Source organism: Jaculus jaculus, chromosome 7 (genome assembly GCF_020740685.1).
Source record: "Jaculus jaculus isolate mJacJac1 chromosome 7, mJacJac1.mat.Y.cur, whole genome shotgun sequence".
In the NCBI taxonomy this organism is placed as follows: domain Eukaryota; kingdom Metazoa; phylum Chordata; class Mammalia; order Rodentia; family Dipodidae; genus Jaculus; species Jaculus jaculus.
Window position 1 is genome coordinate 155,236,083 of NC_059108.1, and position 22,170 is coordinate 155,258,252.

The 22,170-nt window shown below is 46.9% G+C and overlaps 1 protein-coding gene across 4 annotated transcripts in view; it reads right to left on the reverse strand.

Moving 5' to 3' along the window:
- Positions 1 to 22,170, reverse strand: part of Ppp4r4 (protein phosphatase 4 regulatory subunit 4) — a 101,504-nt gene that overhangs the window by 50,200 nt on the left and 29,134 nt on the right. For all 4 annotated transcript variants that reach the window (XM_045154887.1, XM_045154888.1, XM_004665620.2 and 1 more), the window contains exon 3: positions 22,022 to 22,124. In XM_045154887.1, coding sequence (XP_045010822.1) covers positions 22,022 to 22,124 — 103 coding nt within the window. The remainder of the gene's footprint in view (positions 1 to 22,021; positions 22,125 to 22,170) is intronic.

The window sequence follows — 22,170 nt, forward strand, 5'->3', positions numbered from 1 at the left end:
GATCAAAATGCATCCTGCACATGCATGAAAACTGCCAATAAAGATGCTTTTAAAGGAATCAGAAACCGAGAGGTCAGCCAATGTGCCTGGAGCACTGAGGGCTTGCTAGGCACTGGTCCACTGAACCACCCAGACCCAGTTAGGGGCAATCATAGTGCTAGGAAACAAGAGGAGATGCAAACTACAGCTTTAAAGGATTGGAAACAGCATGCTTACTACAAGGTTTCAGAAAAGACAGCAGTAGTGTAGGATGAGAGAGAGACAGGAGACAACTATAGCCTTGCAAAGCTATTGCACTTATCTGAGCACACCTTTACAAAGCTCAGACTAGCACTGAAGTCATGGAGTTACAGAAAGGTGTACAATTTTGAGAAATAGTTAAGACAAAATAAGCAGGATTATTACGTAAGAGAGAAGTTAAAGGACCAAAAATAGTGGCTGGGGAGATGGACCAGCCATTAAAGGTGCCTGATTGCAAGGCCTGCCATCCCAGATCCCAGATCAAATCCCAGTACCCACACAAAAAAGTCAGATACATTAAATGTTGCACACATCAAGAGTTCATCTGCAGCAACAAGAAGCCTGGCATACTCTCATGCACTCATTCATTCATTCACTCTGCGAGTGCTCTCTCGCTCGGTCTCTCCCCCACCTTCTCTCTCTAAGATACACAAAAATATTTTTTAAAATGAACCAAGGGTATCAAGAATAGTTCCTCCTACCTTGGCTTGTAAGCGAGAAGAATATTAGTGTACTTTAGTACAGACCACAGTGGAGAAAGCTCAAGTGCTGGGAGAAAAGCCATGAACTTAATTCTTGGCCTGCTAATTCTGAAATGCCTTCAAGACATATAAATGGATATTACAAGCAGAAATGCATGCACGTCCTCTGGATGGATCTACTTTTAAGTGAGTGAACTTCTGCAGATGCTATTCAAAGGCATGGACGCAGATGAGATATCTAGACACAAGTGAATAACTGCTACTGTAAACACAGTTCCTCCCCAGCAGAATAAGGGAGTTTAAGAATACAATGTTTACATAAAAAGATCCACCACAGTACTTTGGACTATTTAATTTTAGGTTCTGGAACAATCCTTACATACTATGCATACAGGGGTGATGACAGAGTATGGTAAGGGGATATATGCATTCATACAACCTATACAGCTATAAAGAGCACATGATTAATTTTCTAAGATTAAGACAAGAAAGAAAACAAACAGAGCATCCTCTTTCAGTAACAGTAAACTGGAAAGTAGCATATCAATATATTTTAAAGCACTATGGAAGATTTATTAGAGTTAAACAAAATACAGTAATTAAAATTAAAATCAGGTTAGATATAAATAAATTAGTGAACTGGACAATGGGTCAGGACTAAAACTACCAACGTTAATCACAAAGAGAATAAAGTATAGAAAAGAAAGGAAAAATAGAAGGCGCTATGAGATCTAGTGTATATGAAACTGGAGTCCTAGAAGAGAGAATACGTATACCTTTGAAAAAATGCTAGCTAAGAATTTTCTAAAGCAAAAGTAAATAAGCTACAGATTCAAGAGTACTCTGCCTATAAGGGATGGAAAACCCCATAGCAGATAAGACTTCTTTCTAAAATGAGGACAGGGCCGGGCATGGTGGCACACGCCTTTAATCCCAGCACTCAGGAGGCAGAGGTAGGAGGATCACCATGAGTTCAAGGCTACCCTGAGACTCCACAGTGAATTCCAGGTCAGCCTGGGCTAGAGTGAGACCCTACCTCGAAAAACCAAAATAAATAAATAAATAAATAAAATGAGGACAGGCAAGGTGGCATGTGCCCGCAATCCCAGCACCAGCGAAGCTGTGACAACGGGATCATGAGCGCACACAGGCTTGGGTGCACTTCTTTCATCTTAAGTACACAGAGTATTTCCTACAGCATTGTGGGGGTCCTCTCAAAGAAACCCCTGTCTACTTGCACTCTGCTGTGGGCTCCCCTCTCCCTCGGGGACGGCTGTTGGATTTCTGTCGAGTGCATGTCCTGTGTCTACAGAGACAGCCAGATGCTGCGGCTTCCTTTATGGGTTGTAATATGGTTTACATTGATTAGTTTTGATTTTTTTTTTTTGAGGCAAGCCCAACAGACTGGCCTTTTTTATGAGAGAGAGGAAGAGAGACAGAGTCTTCAGCCACTGTAATTGAACTTCAGACGTGTGCGCCACCTTGTGCGCATGTGCAACCTTGCATGTCATCTGTGTGTCTGGCTTACGTGGGATCTGGGGAGTTGAACATGGATCCTTAGGCTTTGCAGGCAAGTGCCTTAACCACTAAGCCATCTCTCCAGCCCTAGTTTTGAAGTGTGAAAGAACTCTGAATTCTTGAGATAAGGTGGTCATGATGCATTATTCTCTTAATGATATATTATTGGAATTGGCTTTCATTGTCTAAAGCACTGTCTGAGATAGAGCACTGGCACACACCTGGACCGTGCACACTTGGGAGGCTGAGGCTGAGGGTGCCGAACACAAAGCCAAGCTGACCTGCACAGTGAGACGCTGTCCCAGAAATGCAAACCAGAGTCGGGCGTGGTGGCGACCCTTTGATCCCGGCACTAGGGAGGCAGAGGTGAGTTCGAGGCCACCCTGAGACTACATACAAGATTCCAGATCAGCCTGAGCTACAGTGAGACCCCACCTCAAAAAACCAAAAACAAAACAAAATAAAACACAAATGTAATTACTTAGTTAATTAAAATTAAAAAGTAGCTTTGACTCTCATTTAATAGTTGTTTTGTGGGAGGGTTGTGGACTGGACCTCACAGAAGGACATATGAAGTACTTCTGCCTCTTTATTTCTTTTATACTTACACTAATTTTTAGCATTTCAGGCATTCTGTCTGCATTCATATCAATACAAGTTTTTATCTGGTCTCACTTTACTTCTGTTTCCATTCCTGGCAGTGCAGATCTGATACAACTCTTCCTTCCAGCTGCTGTTTGTCTAAAAGGAGCACTTTGTCCTCTAGACTGTACAGTTCATAACTGAAGTCTGTGTAATTCTTTCTCTATATATAGTATTTCCTTTTCTCTTAATTGTGGCTGCTCCCAAGATTGTCTCCCTTTTTATTTTCACTGGTTTTAAAATGATGTAGCTAGAGGTGCATGTGCACACATGTATGAAGTTGTATCCAAACTTCTGATAAACCAAAAATGTCATCTCTGACATTACTTTTTATTTTTAGCATTTCCAGTTGGTTACTTTATAGCACCTCCTCCCTGTCAAAATTCCCTGCATGTCCATGAGTATCACTTTTCCACCAGAATTTGTAAGATATTTTTTACTGATTTATTTTCAAGCAGAGAGAATGAGAGTGGGTACACCAGGGCCTCCAGCCACTGCAAACAGTATCTAGATGCATACACCATTTTGTGCATCTGGCTTTACATGGGAACTGGAAAATCAAACTCAGGCTATTAGGCTTTGCAGGAAAGTGCCTTAACCACTGAGCAATCTCTCCAGCCCCCTACCAGATTTTTATTATTGTTATTAACAACATATTTTATATGGATACATCATGTGTTGGTACTCTCTTTTCCCTTGTCCCTGCCCCCATTCCACTGGGGATGCTCCTCAGTAGGGTTACAGATATTCCCTATGGGGTTGTGGTTTATGCATTGTGGGAGCAGCATGCAGTTATTTTGTGGGGGTAAGAGGATGACTCTGGACGTGATGTCTCAACCTGTGGCTCTTACAATCTTTCTGGCCCCTCTTCCATAAAATTCCCTGAACCATGTCCAACAGATTTTTTTTATATTTTCATTTATTTTTATTTACTTATTTATGAGGGAGCGTATGGGCATGCCAGGGACTCTTGCCACTGCAAATGTACTTCAGACACACTCACCACTTTGTGCATCTGGCTTTTCTGGGGTGGAAACAAACTCAGAGTGACAGACTTTGCAATCAAGCACCTTTAACCACTGAGCCATCTCCCCAGCCCATATTTCTAATATGGTAGTCACAGCTATTTTAATTTATACATCTAATACTTACTGGGCCATTGCTGATCAAAAGTTTAATATTTGCTTTATGCCTTGCTCATTTTTACCCTTTATTGTGTATATTAGGAATTTTTAATTAAATACTGGATATTCCCTGCAGATGGGGGAGGGTAACAGCTCTGAAATGGACATGTCTCCTCTACAAGGCTAACTGGGGGTTGAATAAATCTACTCAGTACTTAACTGGGTTTAGGTTTCATTATTGCTATGGTAACCTTACAGTGTCACTGGTTTCAAACACTTCTTCAGTCAATACTATTGATATTCAGCCTGTTCACTCGGTGTTCCTGCTCCCCTTGTGGCTTTCCAGCAGAGGTCTCTCGCCACACTCGGCCCTCTCTGTCAGCGACTACTGTTCCTTACCACTGTGTGTTAAGCTAATGGGAAAAGTAAGTGATTTTCAGTTAATTGATTCCACACCATCTTAGGACCTTGGAGACCAGGCTGCAAGGACAGAGCTTCTCAGTGCTCCTATCCTGGGACTCCATATCCTGAGGAGAATGGAAATCTGGTAGTCAAATTTATTGTCCCTCCTTCCACTGGCAGCAGACCTCTCTGCTTAGCATAACTTCTCCCGCTCTTTCCCAAGGCTTCCCCTTCCCCAGTCCTTCATCATGCGTGGTCCTGGAGGCTCACTTGTCCCGCCTCTTTCCCAGAGCGTCTGATTTAGCTTCTGGCCCTCACACAGAAGCAATGATCTTCCTCTGCACCCAGAAGCAGGTGGCTAATGTGCTCCCCTCAGCAGGCCCTGGCTCTGAGAAGGTTCTGAGGAAGTAGGCACAGCTGCTTCCATCCCTCCGTAGCAGTTTATCTCTCCAGCCCAGATTTTAAATCTGTAAAACTATTAGCATGGGCCAACTGGTGCGATGGTGCCGTGTCTGTTATGGAGGAAATGAACTTCTCTCTGATTGGATTTGAGCTCTGCTTCATGGGAGGGAATTTATGCCTGGTACTGGAAACCCACTCAAAAGCCTAGGAAGGGTGATATCATAAGCATGGGGGGGGGGGGGGCTACTACCACTGTTTGACAAAATGGATATACAATGCCCACTAAACTGCTCTCTAAATATTTATGTTTATGCCCACATAAAATGCTACTCTCGCTTTTGGTTGGAGAAGTTTCTCTTTCAGATGATAGTGACCTCTGAGATGACTCAAAACTTATCAAAGTGCTGAGAAGAAATGACAGTGATGAGTTCAGCATTAAGTAAGATGTCTCTATCACATCCTCCAAGGCTCAGAGACCACTGCAGAAAAGGTGGTAAAAAGAATGTAAGAGCTAAAAGAAGGGGCTGGAAAGATGGCTCCCAATTTAAGGTACTTGCTTACAAAACCTGCCAACCCAAGTTCAATTCCCAAATCCCCATGTACAAGTGCACACACATGTGCCCACATAAATATTTTTTAATGAGAGAGAGCAAAAGAGAGAGATAAATGGCATGCCAGGGCCTTCAGCCACTACAGTCAAACTACAGACATGTGTGCCACCTTATGTGCATGCATGAGCTTCTGCTTTTGTCACCTTGTGCATCTATCTGGCTTACGTAGGACCTGGGTAGTCAAACGTGGGTTCTTATGCTTCGCAGGCAAGCACCTTAACCAGTAAGCCATCTTTTCAGCCCAGTAAATATTTTTTTAACTAGCTGCCAGGCATGGGCACATGCATGTAATTCCAGCACTTGGGAGGCTAAGGCAGAAGGATCAGCCATCCTCAAGTGCATAGCAAGATTGAGCTAAGCTACATGAAACCCTGTCCAATTATATATATGTCACTCATATAACTTTCAGTATATTTCCAGGAAAACTATATATTCATAAATGTTTCCATGGGACTTTAATTACTACTATAAAGTAATTTGCAATGTCAATTTTGTCCTTAAATACAAATAGAGAAAAATATAACAAACCATTATCCTTAAGAAGCACAATAGTCAGCACTTTTTGCTATAAATCACAGAAGAGTGATCATATTGTCTCTTTATGCTTTCTCATTCCTTAGTTAAATCCACCTTTCTCATTTTCCTTAAAAAAAAAAAAACTGGAACATTACATTACATAATTTCATGGCTCTAGGCCAGAAAGCCTCCTGCAAGGTTGACTCTTACCTTCCACCTCACCCTAAGTTATTTCACTCTCCTCTTTCCCCTCCTTTATACTAGCATGCCTTCCAACAGAATGCTCTGCTCTTCTGTGGCTCGCTGTGATCTGTGGGGAACCTGGAACATCGCGTTCTGCTTCTGATGTATAACTGTGTTGCTTTCACAAAATCTTTTTGCTTTTCTCAGAATCTAACTTTTAATTTATCTCAGAAATATCTATGCTGAGAAAGAGAGGGACATTTCTGAGATGCAAACCAAAGAAGAAAACAATTTCTATCATTCACTTATGAGTTCATTTCTTTAGTTCAGACTGTCTCATTTTTTTCAGAGAGCTATCAAAACAAATTATATTATTTTATGCTTCTTAGAAATATTCCAACAAAACAGCCATACACAAACATTGAATTTTAGAGCCATATTTTCTCAACATAAAATAAGTCTAATATGTTATCTAGACATGATGACAATGTTGAAAGGCTGTATCTAAGACAACAAGGAACACACCTAGCCCACAAGCACTCCACACATTGTCAGCCCATTAACTGCTTCCTGAAAACATGGCTATCACCCACAAGTATCATTCTCTATAAGCTAAATGCTTTCCATTAAAATTTTTAAATAAGATCAGTTGAAAACCTACCAATGTTTAATGTAAAATGCTATCATGCATGGGGAGAAACATGATATTTTCTAATGCAGTTACACATAAAATTACTAAAAGTAGAACTAGTTGATCTTTTCAGAATCAGAATATTACTATATCACATCTACCAATTTTGTATTTATTTTAATTTTTTTATTTATTTGAGAGAGAGGTCGGTAGTTGTTAGTTAGTTAGTTAGTTAGTTATTTGAGAGAGAGGTAGGTAGTTGTTAGTTAGTTAGTTAGTTAGTTAGTTAGTTAGTTAGTTAGTTAGTATGGGCACTGCAGGACCTCCTGTGCTCTTATGCTTGCCATAACAAGCAAACTCCAGGTGCATGTGCCTCTTTGGTGCACCTGGCTTTACATGGGCACTGGAGAATCAAACTTGGGCCACCAGGTTTTACAAGCAAGCACCTTTAACTGCTCAGCCATCTCTCCAGTTCCCACATGTCCCATGATTTTAAATAATCAAATGTCAGATTGACTTAATTCTCCTTTTTAAGTTTTTATTTTTATTTACTCATTTATTAGGGACAGAAAAAGGGCAAGAAAGAGGGAAAGAAAGACAGAATGGGCACACCAGGGTGTCTAGCCACTGCAAATGAACTCCAGATGCATGAGCCACCTTCTGCATCTGGCTTAGCGGGACCTGGAGAATCAAACCTGGGTCCTTAGGCTTTGCAGGCAAGTCCCCTAACTGCTAAGACATCTCCCCAGCCCTGGACTTAACTTTCGATGTCTCTACTATCTCTTCTTATGCATCTCCACCTTCTCCTCTCTCTATAAAAGGCTCTCTCGGAACAAAAATCAGAATTTGTAGACATGTAATAATATCCAGTTTTTATTTCTCACTCAAGAAGAGCTTCAGTGAACTAGGCCAAAGTGCCATTGGTCTTTCAGGTAGACACTTACTACCTCAGAATATTAAATTCAATCAACTCTCATTTTAAAATTGCTTTGGAATGCCTATTAGTTGCCAAATACAATTCCGGGCTCAAGGATACAATGGAACACCAAACTCGGAAAGATTCGGCCCTCGTGGACGGGATGGGTAACTCTGAGGTCAGAAAGGAGGCAGTCGGGACTTCTACCTGAAATGGGCAGTCACCTGGACCAGCTCTCCTCTAGCTGATACAGCACGCGGCAGTCGGGACTTCTACCTGAAATGGGCAGTCACCTGGACCAGCTCTCCTCTAGCTGATACAGCACACGGCAGTCGGGACTTCTACCTGAAATGGGCAGTCACCTGGACCAGCTCTCCTCTAGCTGATACAGCACACGGCAGTCGGGACTTCTACCTGAAATGGGCAGTCACCTGGACCAGCTCTCCTCTAGCTGATACAGCACACGGCAGTCGGGACTTCTACCTGAAATGGGCAGTCACCTGGACCAGCTCTCCTCTAGCTGATACAGCACACGGCAGTCGGGACTTCTACCTGAAATGGGCAGTCACCTGGACCAGTTCTCCTCTAGCTGATACAGCACACGGCAGTCGGGACTTCTACCTGAAATGGGCAGTCACCTGGACCAGTTCTTCTCTACCTGATACAGCACACGGCAGTCGGGACTTCTACCTGAAATGGGCAGTCACCTGGACCAGCTCTCCTCTAGCTGATACAGCACACGGCAGTCGGGACTTCTACCTGAAATGGGCAGTCACCTGGACCAGTTCTCCTCTAGCTGATACAGCACACGGCAGTCGGGACTTCTACCTGAAATGGGCAGTCACCTGGACCAGCTCTCCTCTAGCTGATACAGCACACGGCAGTCGGGACTTCTACCTGAAATGGGCAGTCACCTGGACCAGCTCTCCTCTAGCTGATACAGCACACGGCAGTCGGGACTTCTACCTGAAATGGGCAGTCACCTGGACCAGTTCTTCTCTAGCTGATACAGCACACGGCAGTCGGGACTTCTACCTGAAATGGGCAGTCACCTGGACCAGCTCTCCTCTAGCTGATACAGCACACGGCAGTCGGGACTTCTACCTGAAATGGGCAGTCACCTGGACCAGCTCTCCTCTAGCTGAGACAGCACACGGCAGTCGGGACTTCTACCTGAAATGGGCAGTCACCTGGACCAGCTCTCCTCTAGCTGATACAGCACACGGCAGTCGGGACTTCTACCTGAAATGGGCAGTCACCTGGACCAGCTCTCCTCTAGCTGATACAGCACACGGCAGTCGGGACTTCTACCTGAAATGGGCAGTCACCTGGACCAGCTCTCCTCTAGCTGATACAGCACACGGCAGTCGGGACTTCTACCTGAAATGGGCAGTCACCTGGACCAGCTCTCCTCTAGCTGATACAGCACACGGCAGTCGGGACTTCTACCTGAAATGGGCAGTCACCTGGACCAGCTCTCCTCTAGCTGATACAGCACACGGCAGTCGGGACTTCTACCTGAAATGAGCAGTCACCTGGACCCGTTCTCCTCTAGCTGATACAGCACACGGCAGTCGGGACTTCTCCCTGAAATGGGCAGTCACCTGGACCCGTTCTCCTCTAGCTGATACAGCACACGGCAGTCGGGACTTCTACCTGAAATGGGCAGTCACCTGGACCCGTTCTCCTCTAGCTGATACAGCACACGGCAGTCGGGACTTCTACCTGAAATGGGCAGTCACCTGGACCCGTTCTCCTCTAGCTGATACAGCACACGGCAGTCGGGACTTCTACCTGAAATGGGCAGTCACCTGGACCAGCTCTCCTCTAGCTGATACAGCACACGGTAGTCGGGACTTCTACCTGAAATGGGCAGTCACCTGGACCAGCTCTCCTCTAGATGAGACAGCACACGGCAGTCGGGACTTCTACCTGAAATGGGCAGTCACCTGGACCAGCTCTCCTCTAGCAGATACAGCACACGGCAGTCGGGACTTCTACCTGAAATGGGCAGTCACCTGGACCCGTTCTCCTCTAGCTGATACAGCACACAGCAGTCGGGACTTCTACCTGAAATGGGCAGTCACCTGGACCAGTTCTCCTCTAGCTGATACAGCACACGGCAGTCGGGACTTCTACCTGAAATGGGCAGTCACCTGGACCAGTTCTCCTCTAGCTGATACAGCACACGGCAGTCAGGACTTCTACCTGAAATGGGCAGTCACCTGGACCAGTTCTCCTCTAGCTGATACAGCACACGGCAGTCGGGACTTCTACCTGAAATGGACAGTCACCTGGACCAGCTCTCCTCTAGCTGATACAGCACACGGCAGTCGGGACTTCTACCTGAAATGGGCAGTCACCTGGACCAGCTCTCCTCTAGCTGATACAGCACACGGCAGTCGGGACTTCTACCTGAAATGGGCAGTCACCTGGACCAGCTCTCCTCTAGCTGATACAGCACACGGCAGTCGGGACTTCTACCTGAAATGGGCAGTCACCTGGACCAGCTCTCCTCTAGCTGATACAGCACACGGCAGTCGGGACTTCTACCTGAAATGGGCAGTCACCTGGACCAGCTCTCCTCTAGTTGATACAGCACACGGCAGTCGGGACTTCTACCTGAAATGGGCAGTCACCTGGACCAGCTCTCCTCTAGCTGATACAGCACACGGCAGTCGGGACTTCTACCTGAAATGGGCAGTCACCTGGACCAGCTCTCCTCTAGCTGATACAGCACGCGGCAGTCGGGACTTCTACCTGAAATGGGCAGTCACCTGGACCAGTTCTCCTCTAGCTGATACAGCACACGGCAGTCGGGACTTCTCCCTGAAATGGGCAGTCACCTGGACCCGTTCTCCTCTAGCTGATACAGCACACAGCAGTCGGGACTTCTACCTGAAATGGGCAGTCACCTGGACCAGCTCTCCTCTAGCTGATACAGCACACGGCAGTCGGGACTTCTACCTGAAATGGGCAGTCACCTGGACCAGCTCTCCTCTAGCTGATACAGCACACGGCAGTAGGGACTTCAACCTGAAATGGGCAGTCACCTGGACCAGCTCTCCTCTAGCTGATACAGCACACGGCAGTCGGGACTTCTACCTGAAATGAGCAGTCACCTGGACCAGCTCTCCTCTAGCTGATACAGCACACGGCAGTCGGGACTTCTACCTGAAATGGGCAGTCACCTGGACCCGTTCTCCTCTAGCTGATACAGCACACCGCAGTCGGGACTTCTACCTGAAATGGGCAGTCACGTGGACCAGCTCTCCTCTAGCTGATACAGCACACGGCAGTCGGGACTTCTACCTGAAATGGGCAGTCACCTGGACCAGTTCTCCTCTAGCTGATACAGCACACGGCAGTCGGGACTTCTACCTGAAATGGGCAGTCACCTGGACCAGCTCTCCTCTAGCTGATACAGCACACGGCAGTCGGGACTTCTACCTGAAATGGGCAGTCACCTGGACCCGTTCTCCTCTAGCTGATACAGCACACGGCAGTCGGGACTTCTACCTGAAATGGGCAGTCACCTGGACCAGTTCTTCTCTAACTGATACAGCACACGGCAGTCGGGACTTCTACCTGAAATGGGCAGTCACCTGGACCAGCTCTCCTCTAGCTGAGACAGCACACGGCAGTCGGGACTTCTACCTGAAATGAGCAGTCACCTGGACCAGCTCTCCTCTAGCTGATACAGCACACGGCAGTCAGGACTTCTACCTGAAATGGGCAGTCACCTGGACCAGCTCTCCTCTAGCTGATACAGCACACGGCAGTCGAGACTTCTACCTGAAATGGGCAGTCACCTGGACCAGCTCTCCTCTAGTTGATACAGCACACGGCAGTCAGGACTTCTACCTGAAATGGGCAGTCACCTGGACCAGCTCTCCTCTAGCTGATACAGCACACGGCAGTCGGGACTTCTACCTGAAATGAGCAGTCACCTGGACCCGTTCTCCTCTAGCTGATACAGCACACGGCAGTCGGGACTTCTCCCTGAAATGGGCAGTCACCTGGACCCGTTCTCCTCTAGCTGATACAGCACACGGCAGTCGGGACTTCTACCTGAAATGGGCAGTCACCTGGACCAGTTCTCCTCTAGCTGATACAGCACACGGCAGTCGGGACTTCTACCTGAAATGGGCAGTCACCTGGACCAGCTCTCCTCTAGCTGATACAGCACACGGCAGTCGGGACTTCTACCTGAAATGGGCAGTCACCTGGACCAGCTCTCCTCTAGTTGATACAGCACACGGCAGTCAGGACTTCTACCTGAAATGAGCAGTCACCTGGACCAGCTCTCCTCTAGCTGATACAGCACACGGCAGTCGGGACTTCTACCTGAAATGGGCAGTCACCTGGACCAGCTCTCCTCTAGCTGATACAGCACACGGCAGTCGGGACTTCTACCTGAAATGGGCAGTCACCTGGACCCGTTCTCCTCTAGCTGATACAGCACACAGCAGTCGGGACTTCTACCTGAAATGGGCAGTCACCTGGACCAGTTCTCCTCTAGCTGATACAGCACACGGCAGTCGGGACTTCTACCTGAAATGGGCAGTCACCTGGACCAGCTCTCCTCTAGCTGATACAGCACACGGCAGTCGGGACTTCTACCTGAAATGGGCAGTCACCTGGACCAGCTCTCCTCTAGCTGATACAGCACACGGCAGTCGGGACTTCTACCTGAAATGAGCAGTCACCTGGACCAGCTCTCCTCTAGCTGATACAGCACACGGCAGTCAGGACTTCTACCTGAAATGGGCAGTCACCTGGACCAGTTCTTCTCTAACTGATACAGCACACGGCAGTCGGGACTTCTACCTGAAATGGGCAGTCACCTAGACCCGCTCTCCTCTAGCTGATACAGCACACGGCAGTCGGGACTTCTACCTGAAATGGGCAGTCACCTGGACCAGCTCTCCTCTAGCTGATACAGCACACGGCAGTCGGGACTTCTACCTGAAATGGGCAGTCACCTGGACCAGCTCTCCTCTAGCTGATACAGCACACGGCAGTCGGGACTTCTACCTGAAATGAGCAGTCACCTGGACCAGCTCTCCTCTAGCTGATACAGCACACGGCAGTCAGGACTTCTACCTGAAATGGGCAGTCACCTGGACCAGTTCTTCTCTAACTGATACAGCACACGGCAGTCGGGACTTCTACCTGAAATGGGCAGTCACCTGGACCCGTTCTCCTCTAGCTGATACAGCACACGGCAGTCGGGACTTCTCCCTGAAATGGGCAGTCACCTGGACCAGCTCTCCTCTAGCTGATACAGCACACGGCAGTCGGGACTTCTACCTGAAATGGGCAGTCACCTGGACCAGCTCTCCTCTAGCTGATACAGCACACGGCAGTCGGGACTTCTACCTGAAATGAGCAGTCACCTGGACCAGCTCTCCTCTAGCTGATACAGCACACGGCAGTCAGGACTTCTACCTGAAATGGGCAGTCACCTGGACCAGTTCTTCTCTAACTGATACAGCACACGGCAGTCGGGACTTCTACCTGAAATGGGCAGTCACCTGGACCAGCTCTCCTCTAGCTGAGACAGCACACGGCAGTCGGGACTTCTACCTGAAATGAGCAGTCACCTGGACCAGCTCTCCTCTAGCTGATACAGCACACGGCAGTCGGGACTTCTACCTGAAATGGGCAGTCACCTGGACCAGCTCTCCTCTAGCTGATACAGCACACGGCAGTCGGGACTTCTACCTGAAATGGGCAGTCACCTGGACCAGCTCTCCTCTAGCTGATACAGCACACGGCAGTCGGGACTTCTACCTGAAATGGGCAGTCACCTGGACCCGTTCTCCTCTAGCTGATACAGCACACGGCAGTCGGGACTTCTACCTGAAATGAGCAGTCACCTGGACCAGCTCTCCTCTAGCTGATACAGCACACGGCAGTCGGGACTTCTACCTGAAATGGGCAGTCACCTGGACCCGTTCTCCTCTAGCTGATACAGCACACGGCAGTCGGGACTTCTACCTGAAATGGGCAGTCACCTGGACCAGTTCTCCTCTAACTGATACAGCACACGGCAGTCGGGACTTCTACCTGAAATGGGCAGTCACCTGGACCAGCTCTCCTCTAGCTGATACAGCACACGGCAGTCGGGACTTCTACCTGAAATGGGCAGTCACCTGGACCAGCTCTCCTCTAGCTGATACAGCACACGGCAGTCGGGACTTCTACCTGAAATGGGCAGTCACCTGGACCAGCTCTCCTTTAGCTGAGACAGCACACGGCAGTCGGGACTTCTACCTGAAATGAGCAGTCACCTGGACCAGCTCTCCTCTAGCTGATACAGCACACGGCAGTCGGGACTTCTACCTGAAATGGGCAGTCACCTGGACCAGCTCTCCTCTAGCTGATACAGCACACGGCAGTCGGGACTTCTACCTGAAATGGGCAGTCACCTGGACCAGCTCTCCTCTAGCTGATACAGCACACGGCAGTCGGGACTTCTACCTGAAATGGGCAGTCACCTGGACCCGTTCTCCTCTAGCTGATACAGCACACGGCAGTCGGGACTTCTACCTGAAATGGGCAGTCACCTGGACCAGCTCTCCTCTAGCTGATACAGCACACGGCAGTCGGGACTTCTACCTGAAATGGGCAGTCACCTGGACCCGTTCTCCTCTAGCTGAGACAGCACACGGCAGTCGGGACTTCTACCTGAAATGAGCAGTCACCTGGACCAGCTCTCCTCTAGCTGATACAGCACACGGCAGTCGGGACTTCTACCTGAAATGGGCAGTCACCTGGACCAGCTCTCCTCTAGCTGATACAGCACGCGGCAGTCGGGACTTCTACCTGAAATGGGCAGTCACCTGGACCAGCTCTCCTCTAGCTGATACAGCACACGGCAGTCGGGACTTCTACCTGAAATGGGCAGTCACCTGGACCCGTTCTCCTCTAGCTGATACAGCACACGGCAGTCGGGACTTCTACCTGAAATGGGCAGTCACCTGGACCAGTTCTTCTCTAACTGATACAGCACACGGCAGTCGGGACTTCTACCTGAAATGGGCAGTCACCTGGACCAGCTCTCCTCTAGCTGATACAGCACACGGCAGTCGGGACTTCTACCTGAAATGGGCAGTCACCTGGACCAGCTCTCCTCTAGCTGATACAGCACACGGCAGTCGGGACTTCTACCTGAAATGAGCAGTCACCTGGACCAGCTCTCCTCTAGCTGATACAGCACACGGCAGTCGGGACTTCTACCTGAAATGGGCAGTCACCTGGACCAGCTCTCCTCTAGCTGAGACAGCACACGGCAGTCGGGACTTCTACCTGAAATGAGCAGTCACCTGGACCAGCTCTCCTCTAGCTGATACAGCACACGGCAGTCGGGACTTCTACCTGAAATGGGCAGTCACCTGGACCAGCTCTCCTCTAGCTGATACAGCACACGGCAGTCGGGACTTCTACCTGAAATGGGCAGTCACCTGGACCAGCTCTCCTCTAGCTGATACAGCACACGGCAGTCAGGACTTCTACCTGAAATGGGCAGTCACCTGGACCAGCTCTCCTCTAGCTGATACAGCACACGGCAGTCGGGACTTCTACCTGAAATGGGCAGTCACCTGGACCAGCTCTCCTCTAGCTGATACAGCACGCGGCAGTCAGGACTTCTCCCTGAAATGGGCAGTCACCTGGACCCGTTCTCCTCTAGCTGAGACAGCACACGGCAGTCGGGACTTCTACCTGAAATGGGCAGTCACCTGGACCAGCTCTCCTCTAGCTGATACAGCACACGGCAGTCGGGACTTCTACCTGAAATGGGCAGTCACCTGGACCAGCTCTCCTCTAGCTGATACAGCACACGGCAGTCGGGACTTCTCCCTGAAATGAGCAGTCACCTGGACCCGTTCTCCTCTAGCTGATACAGCACACGGCAGTCGGGACTTCTACCTGAAATGAGCAGTCACCTGGACCAGTTCTCCTCTAGCTGATACAGCACACGGCAGTCGGGACTTCTACCTGAAATGGGCAGTCACCTGGACCAGCTCTCCTCTAGCTGATACAGCACACAGCAGTCGGGACTTCTACCTGAAATGGGCAGTCACCTGGACCAGCTCTCCTCTAGCTGATACAGCACACGGCAGTCGGGACTTCTACCTGAAATGGGCAGTCACCTGGACCAGTTCTCCTCTAGCTGATACAGCACACGGCAGTCGGGACTTCTACCTGAAATGGGCAGTCACCTGGACCAGCTCTCCTCTAGCTGATACAGCACACGGCAGTCAGGACTTCTACCTGAAATGGGCAGTCACCTGGACCAGCTCTCCTCTAGCTGATACAGCACACGGCAGTCGGGACTTCTACCTGAAATGGACAGTCACCTGGACCAGCTCTCCTCTAGCTGATACAGCACGCGGCAGTCAGGACTTCTACCTGAAATGGGCAGTCACCTGGACCAGCTCTCCTCTAGCTGATACAGCACACGGCAGTCGGGACTTCTACATGAAATGGGCAGTCACCTGGACCAGCTCTCCTCTAGCTGATACAGCACACGGCAGTCGGGACTTCTACCTGAAATGGGCAGTCACCTGGACCAGCTCTCCTCTAGCTGATACAGCACACGGCAGTCGGGACTTCTACCTGAAATGGGCAGTCACCTGGACCAGCTCTCCTCTAGCTGATACAGCACACGGCAGTCGGGACTTCTACCTGAAATGGGCAGTCACCTGGACCAGCTCTCCTCTAGTTGGTACAGCACATGAACACAAGCACAGTCACTTCAAACACAGAAATGCAAACTCACATCTTGGAAGGCAGAAGAGTGAAAGCAGCATCCTCAGCCCACGTCAAGGTGTCAGCAAGGCCACACTCCCCACAGGCTCCAGGAAAAAAATCTTCCTGGTCTCTTCTAGCTTCTGGTGGTCTCTGTCACCCCGGCCTTATGGGCCCATCACCCCAATCACCATCTGCAACCTTCAGCGTGTACAAGTCAAATCTCCCTCTGCCTTCTTCATACACACATGTGATGTGGTTTAGGCCCCACCCAAATGATCCAGGAAAATTTCCCCTCTCCAAATCCTTCATTTCACTGCATTATGAAGAGTTGTTTTTTGTTTGTTTGTTTGTTTGTTCGTTTGTTTTTCCCCAAGTCAGGTAGTGTTTAGTTTTGGGAAGCAGGGTCTGGTGTCTGGGGATCCCAAAGGTAGAGGAGGGGTGGACACTATTCTGCCACTTCATTGCTTACAGTAATTCTCCTGTGAGGGGTATGGACAGAGATGCCTGTGCTTTCAAAAGACCTGTCTAGGTAAGTGGCTTCTAGAAGGCAAAGTAGAACCAACAGGCCACGTGGGAATCTGTTTCTCATAGTTATGGAAAAGGTGACTGGGGCCTGAAGAGTGAAATTTTACATTAGAGATCTACCATATAGTCATGACTGGCTAAGAGGGGAGTGAATATTAGTTACGAGGGAGGATTTGGGAGTCAAGAGGCATCCTGCTCAGACATAACTTGCCCCCTTGATAGCTTTGTGACTTGGGCAAATTAACCAACTTGTCTCTCCTCAATGGAATATATGCTACAGAAGTGCTATCAGGACTCAGAGATAACAGTATAAAGTGCTTGCAGGGCTGGAGAGATGGCTTAGCAGTTAAGCGCTTGCCTGTGAAACCTAAGGACCCCAGTTCGAGGCTCGATTCCCCAGGACCCACATTAGCCAGAAGCACAGGCTGGCACAAGTGTCTGGAGTTCGTTTGCAGTGGCTGGAGGCCCTGACGCACCCATTCTCTCTCAATATCTCTCTCTCTCTCTCTCTCTCTCTCTCTCTCTCCCTCTTTCTCTCTCTGTCTGTCACTCTCAAATAAATAAATAAAAATAAACAAAAATAATTTTTTTTAAAAAGTGCTTGCAGTGTGCAGTGCCTGACACATGGTGAGCCTTGGCAAATGCTCACTGTGGCTATCTGTATGCCCAACGTTGCATGTTCTCAACTAATTTTATCACATATTTTGGGAACCAAAAACATTTGGAGCCAAAGTACAAATAAACAATGAAATGAATTCAAGAACTCAAAGCTGTAGAAACATTTTGATACTGTGATGTAAAGAAGTCATCTGTGCTATCCCAGGTGTAATCTCTTTCAGTTTTATACAGGAATAGAGTGTTGGCTGGAGAGATGGCTCAGCAGTTAAAGGGATACAGGGTTTTGAAGACTTAACTTGAAAATCAATTCTCTTACTTCTGGATAACTTAAGTCCAGATTGATATTAAAATGTAATATCCACAGAGCCTGGGGAATCTAGCTCAGTGATGAAGCATTGATTTGCTGGCATGCACAAGGCTCTGGATTCAATCCCAACTGTGACCAAAACAACCTAACAACTAAGAATTAATCTAATATGTCACAGAAAAGAGAAAACTACAGCAGGATTAAATTACATAACAAAACACAGTAACTACAGTTGAAACATCTTCACAATTAGAGAATTCAAGTTGGAGGGCTAAGCGCTTCCTTCCCGGATTCTTACTCAAATACACCCTTGAGAGGAGAGCTAGCTCCTCCATCTTCACTGTCCACTCTGGGGATGACTTAAAACAGAAATTAGGAAATGCAATGAAATTAGTTCAATTATAATCTTAGTTCTTTTTAAAAAAATATTTATTTATTTATTTATTTAAGAGAAAGAGAGATAGAGGCAGATACAGAGAAACAGAATGGGTGCGCCAGGGCCTCCAGACACTGCAAACAAACTCCAGACACATGTCCCACCTTGGGCTTCTGGCTTATGTGGGTCCTGGGGAACTGAAGCAGGGTCCTTTGGCTTTGCAGGCAAGCATCTTAACCCCTAAACCATCTCACCAGCCCATAATCTTAATCTTTTTGGCACTTTATTTTTAACCTTAAATTCCTTTATCATTAAAACAGTGAAGACAGTAGCATAGTTTTGTGTGTGTGTGCATACATGTGTTCATATGTGTGTAGGTATGTGTGTACACGTGGTCATGCACATGTGTGCACATGCATGTGGAGACCAGCAGTCAACATCAGTAGGTCATGCTCAGACACTCTCTACCTTCCTTTGAGACAAAGTCTCTTGCTGAACCTAGAGCTTACCAATTTGTCTAGAACAGCTAGCTAGTGAGTGCCAGGGATTCCCTTCTCCACTGCCTTGGCACTGAGATGAAAGGCACACGCCACCTCCCTGGGCACTTTATGTGGGTGCTGAGGATCCGGACCCAGGTCCTCACATTTGCACACATGCCAAGCACTTCACGCACTGAGTCATTTCCCCAGTCCCTAACCTCATTTTATAAACTGCTTATAGTTAACACATTATAATAAGGGGAAATGCACATGCAATAAAACCAAAATATCAGTAAAATGTTCTAACATGTAAGGCAGGAAAATCTCCAAATCATGTTCTTGAAGGGCAGCTCTGAAAGCTGCTCATACTTGTGCTACAGATGTGGTCATGAGTGCCCTTGAGAACAATTATTTCTTCATGTTGGTGTGTTTGTACACATGTGGTGTATGCATGTGTGCGCATGTGCAAATGTGTGTGTCCCACACATGTGGAGGCCACAGAAAGATGCTGGCTGCCTTCCTTTATCACTCTTCTGACTTCCTGGAGTCAGTGTCTCTCACTGAACCTGCATCTCCCAATTTTTCAACTGGACCGACTGACCACAGAACCCCAGTGACCCCTCTCCTGCACTGGCTCCTCATGGCACCAGGGCTACAGACATGTGCATCCATGCCCAGCTGTTTCACATGGGTGCTGGGAGTCAGACTCCTGTCTTCATGCTTTCACAGCAAGTACTATGAACCACTGAGCCATTGTCCCAGGCCCAAGAACAATTACTTCTTGCATGAAATATTTACTGCTCATATCTTCAAGTTCACTTTGGTAAACCCTCATAGATGTATTAGTAAGTACTCAGATTATTTTTCTCCATAGAGTCAGCCATCAACCAAGACACTACAAGTCAGAAGAATTATAGGAGGCTCATGTCAGTAAAATGGAAGCCACTCCTTGCTCCCCTAATCCAGTCCATGATGGTAATTCAGTTCACTCTATTTCAGATATGACCACTCTCTGCTGCTCTAGCCATTTTAATCCAGGCCACCATCAACGCTCATGAGGACCAGGGATAAAGCCTTCTAACTGTCCCACTCTAATCTCTTCTTCAAACACCAACCAAAATGTTTGACATAAAATGCAAATGGATTAAGTCACTGCTCTGCTCAGTGAGAAACTAATTCTTGCATGCCTTATCACTGACCATTTCTCTAACCTCAAGTTACACCTCACCCCTACCCACACGGTCCCAGCCTCACTTGCTGCTAGCTCTGTTCCACCAAGCTCTGTATCTTGGGCCACCTACCGAGGACCACTCACTCACACGTGCTCGAGCACACGCACCCATTCTTCCTTCCGCTCCAGGGGCTCCAGGCCCTCCTACCATAGAACGGAACTAGAGTCTCCTCTACCTTTGTGGTATGTCTTCCACACTTAGCACAGGGCAAGATAAATGAGGGGCCTAATAAGTGGTTGCTTACAGATTAGCTAAAGAAATGAAGAAAGTCATTCAGCAATAAGTAAAAAGTGTCATAGAACAAATTCATTAGTCACACTTGCTCTGTGTTCAATTGACCAGTTAACCAGATCATCTGTACAGATGATCAATCTTAATTACTTCAAGTTTATCAAAAGTTTATCAAAATCATATCTTCTATAATGCAACCATTCTGTATAGTTTCAGAAGATATATTTGATACTTTGTATATATATGCTATGTATATTAATGTACATATGTGTGTGTATACATATATATACATACACACACATGCATACATGCACACATATGTACATGTATACAGGGGCTTGAACCAAAGTCCTTACACACAGAAGAGTTCTAGTATGGCATTCATTGTAAGCTCATCAGTAAAATGATTTAGCAAAATAACTTAGGCATCTCTCATGGTCACTGCTCTCGATTTATCATCTTTTATTTTCTTTTACACAACGTTGGGCCAGATTTAGCCAAGTCAACACAGTGCTACATGCTCACTCATATCAACTGCACAGCCCAAAGTGCCTGCAAGTCGGCTCCTCCCTACTGCATTTAACTGGACTTCCAAGCCCCATGCAGACCAGCTCCTGTCAACTAGCATCACCAAAACTGAATGCAACAGTAGGCCTGGCCTATAGCTTACTTACTTCAAAACTACACATGATTCTGGGAAAGTATAGACATAAAAAAGCTTGATTCACTTGAATTGGATGAAATGCCAAAACAAATATACAATTCACCACCTGACTGGGGTCGTGGGCGTCTTGGAGAAGTGACACAGTACATCATCCCTGATCGAAACACAGGGGTGGAGTCATGCTATATAAGAGCCTAAAAATAAAACCCAAAGGCACTTTATAACTGCAGCATTTTAAACATGTACAAATTAAAAGTTATTACCAAATGGAAAGCTTAAACAAGGTAAACAAAGCTGTTAGCAAATATTATCTCTGATCTGATCCCATAGTAGGTAAGATTCTGAAGGACACAGAGACTGAGTCTGAGCTATTAACACAAGTTCTGGCTTAAAAAAAAAAAAAAAGAGCACACTGCCAGGCATGGCGACACACACCTTTTATCCCAGAATTTCTGAGGCAGAAACAGGAGGAGTTTGAGGCCAGCCTGGGACTACAGAGCAAATTCTAGGTAAACCTGGGCTAGAGTGAGTCCCTACCTCAAAACAAAACAAAACAAAAAAATAGAAGATTACATTGCACACAGGTGCAAATTAGTAATTATTGTAAATATTTAACATTCTACATTAATACTTAATAAATATTAAGTAGTCATATGAAGATGTGAAAGATCAAACATTTATGATCATAACAGGAAAACTAATTCCGAGGAAGTTTAGGAAGGAATGAAATAAATATGCACTAAAATTGTAAAGGCCATAATGCAAGCTTTATTGCTGATTCTTCAGAAATCACCAGAGGGTCTTTGTTACAAACAGCAACTAAACTTTATTAGCAGTGTTTTAGAAATAAAATTAATGTGCTAATATAGATTTTAGTTAACAGATTATCAAATGATATATCTATGATCTTTTAATAACAATTAAGATTATTAAGCTATCTAAAAGATTCCTTTAAACTATTTATTGAAAAATAAATAAATCTTTAGAATTAATTTGTTTAAAATATTTCATTATGACTCAAAATATACACAATAATCTTTCTTCCACTCAACTAGCAGGTATATGAGACCAGCCATGGCAGCTCTGAGACTTTCTCCCAATAACGGCAACACACAACTGAAAGAAAGCAGGAAGTTTAAAATCTCATTTCATACCAACTCACCCTGACTTTTGGCAAGACTCGCCGGAGCGTCTCACTGGGATTCTGTCGCATCAAAACCGGAAGATTTGCAATCACGCTTGTTCCTTGGATATCTTGACCAGAACTTACAAAAGAAATACAAATTTGTAATTATAAGCTAAATTCTTATG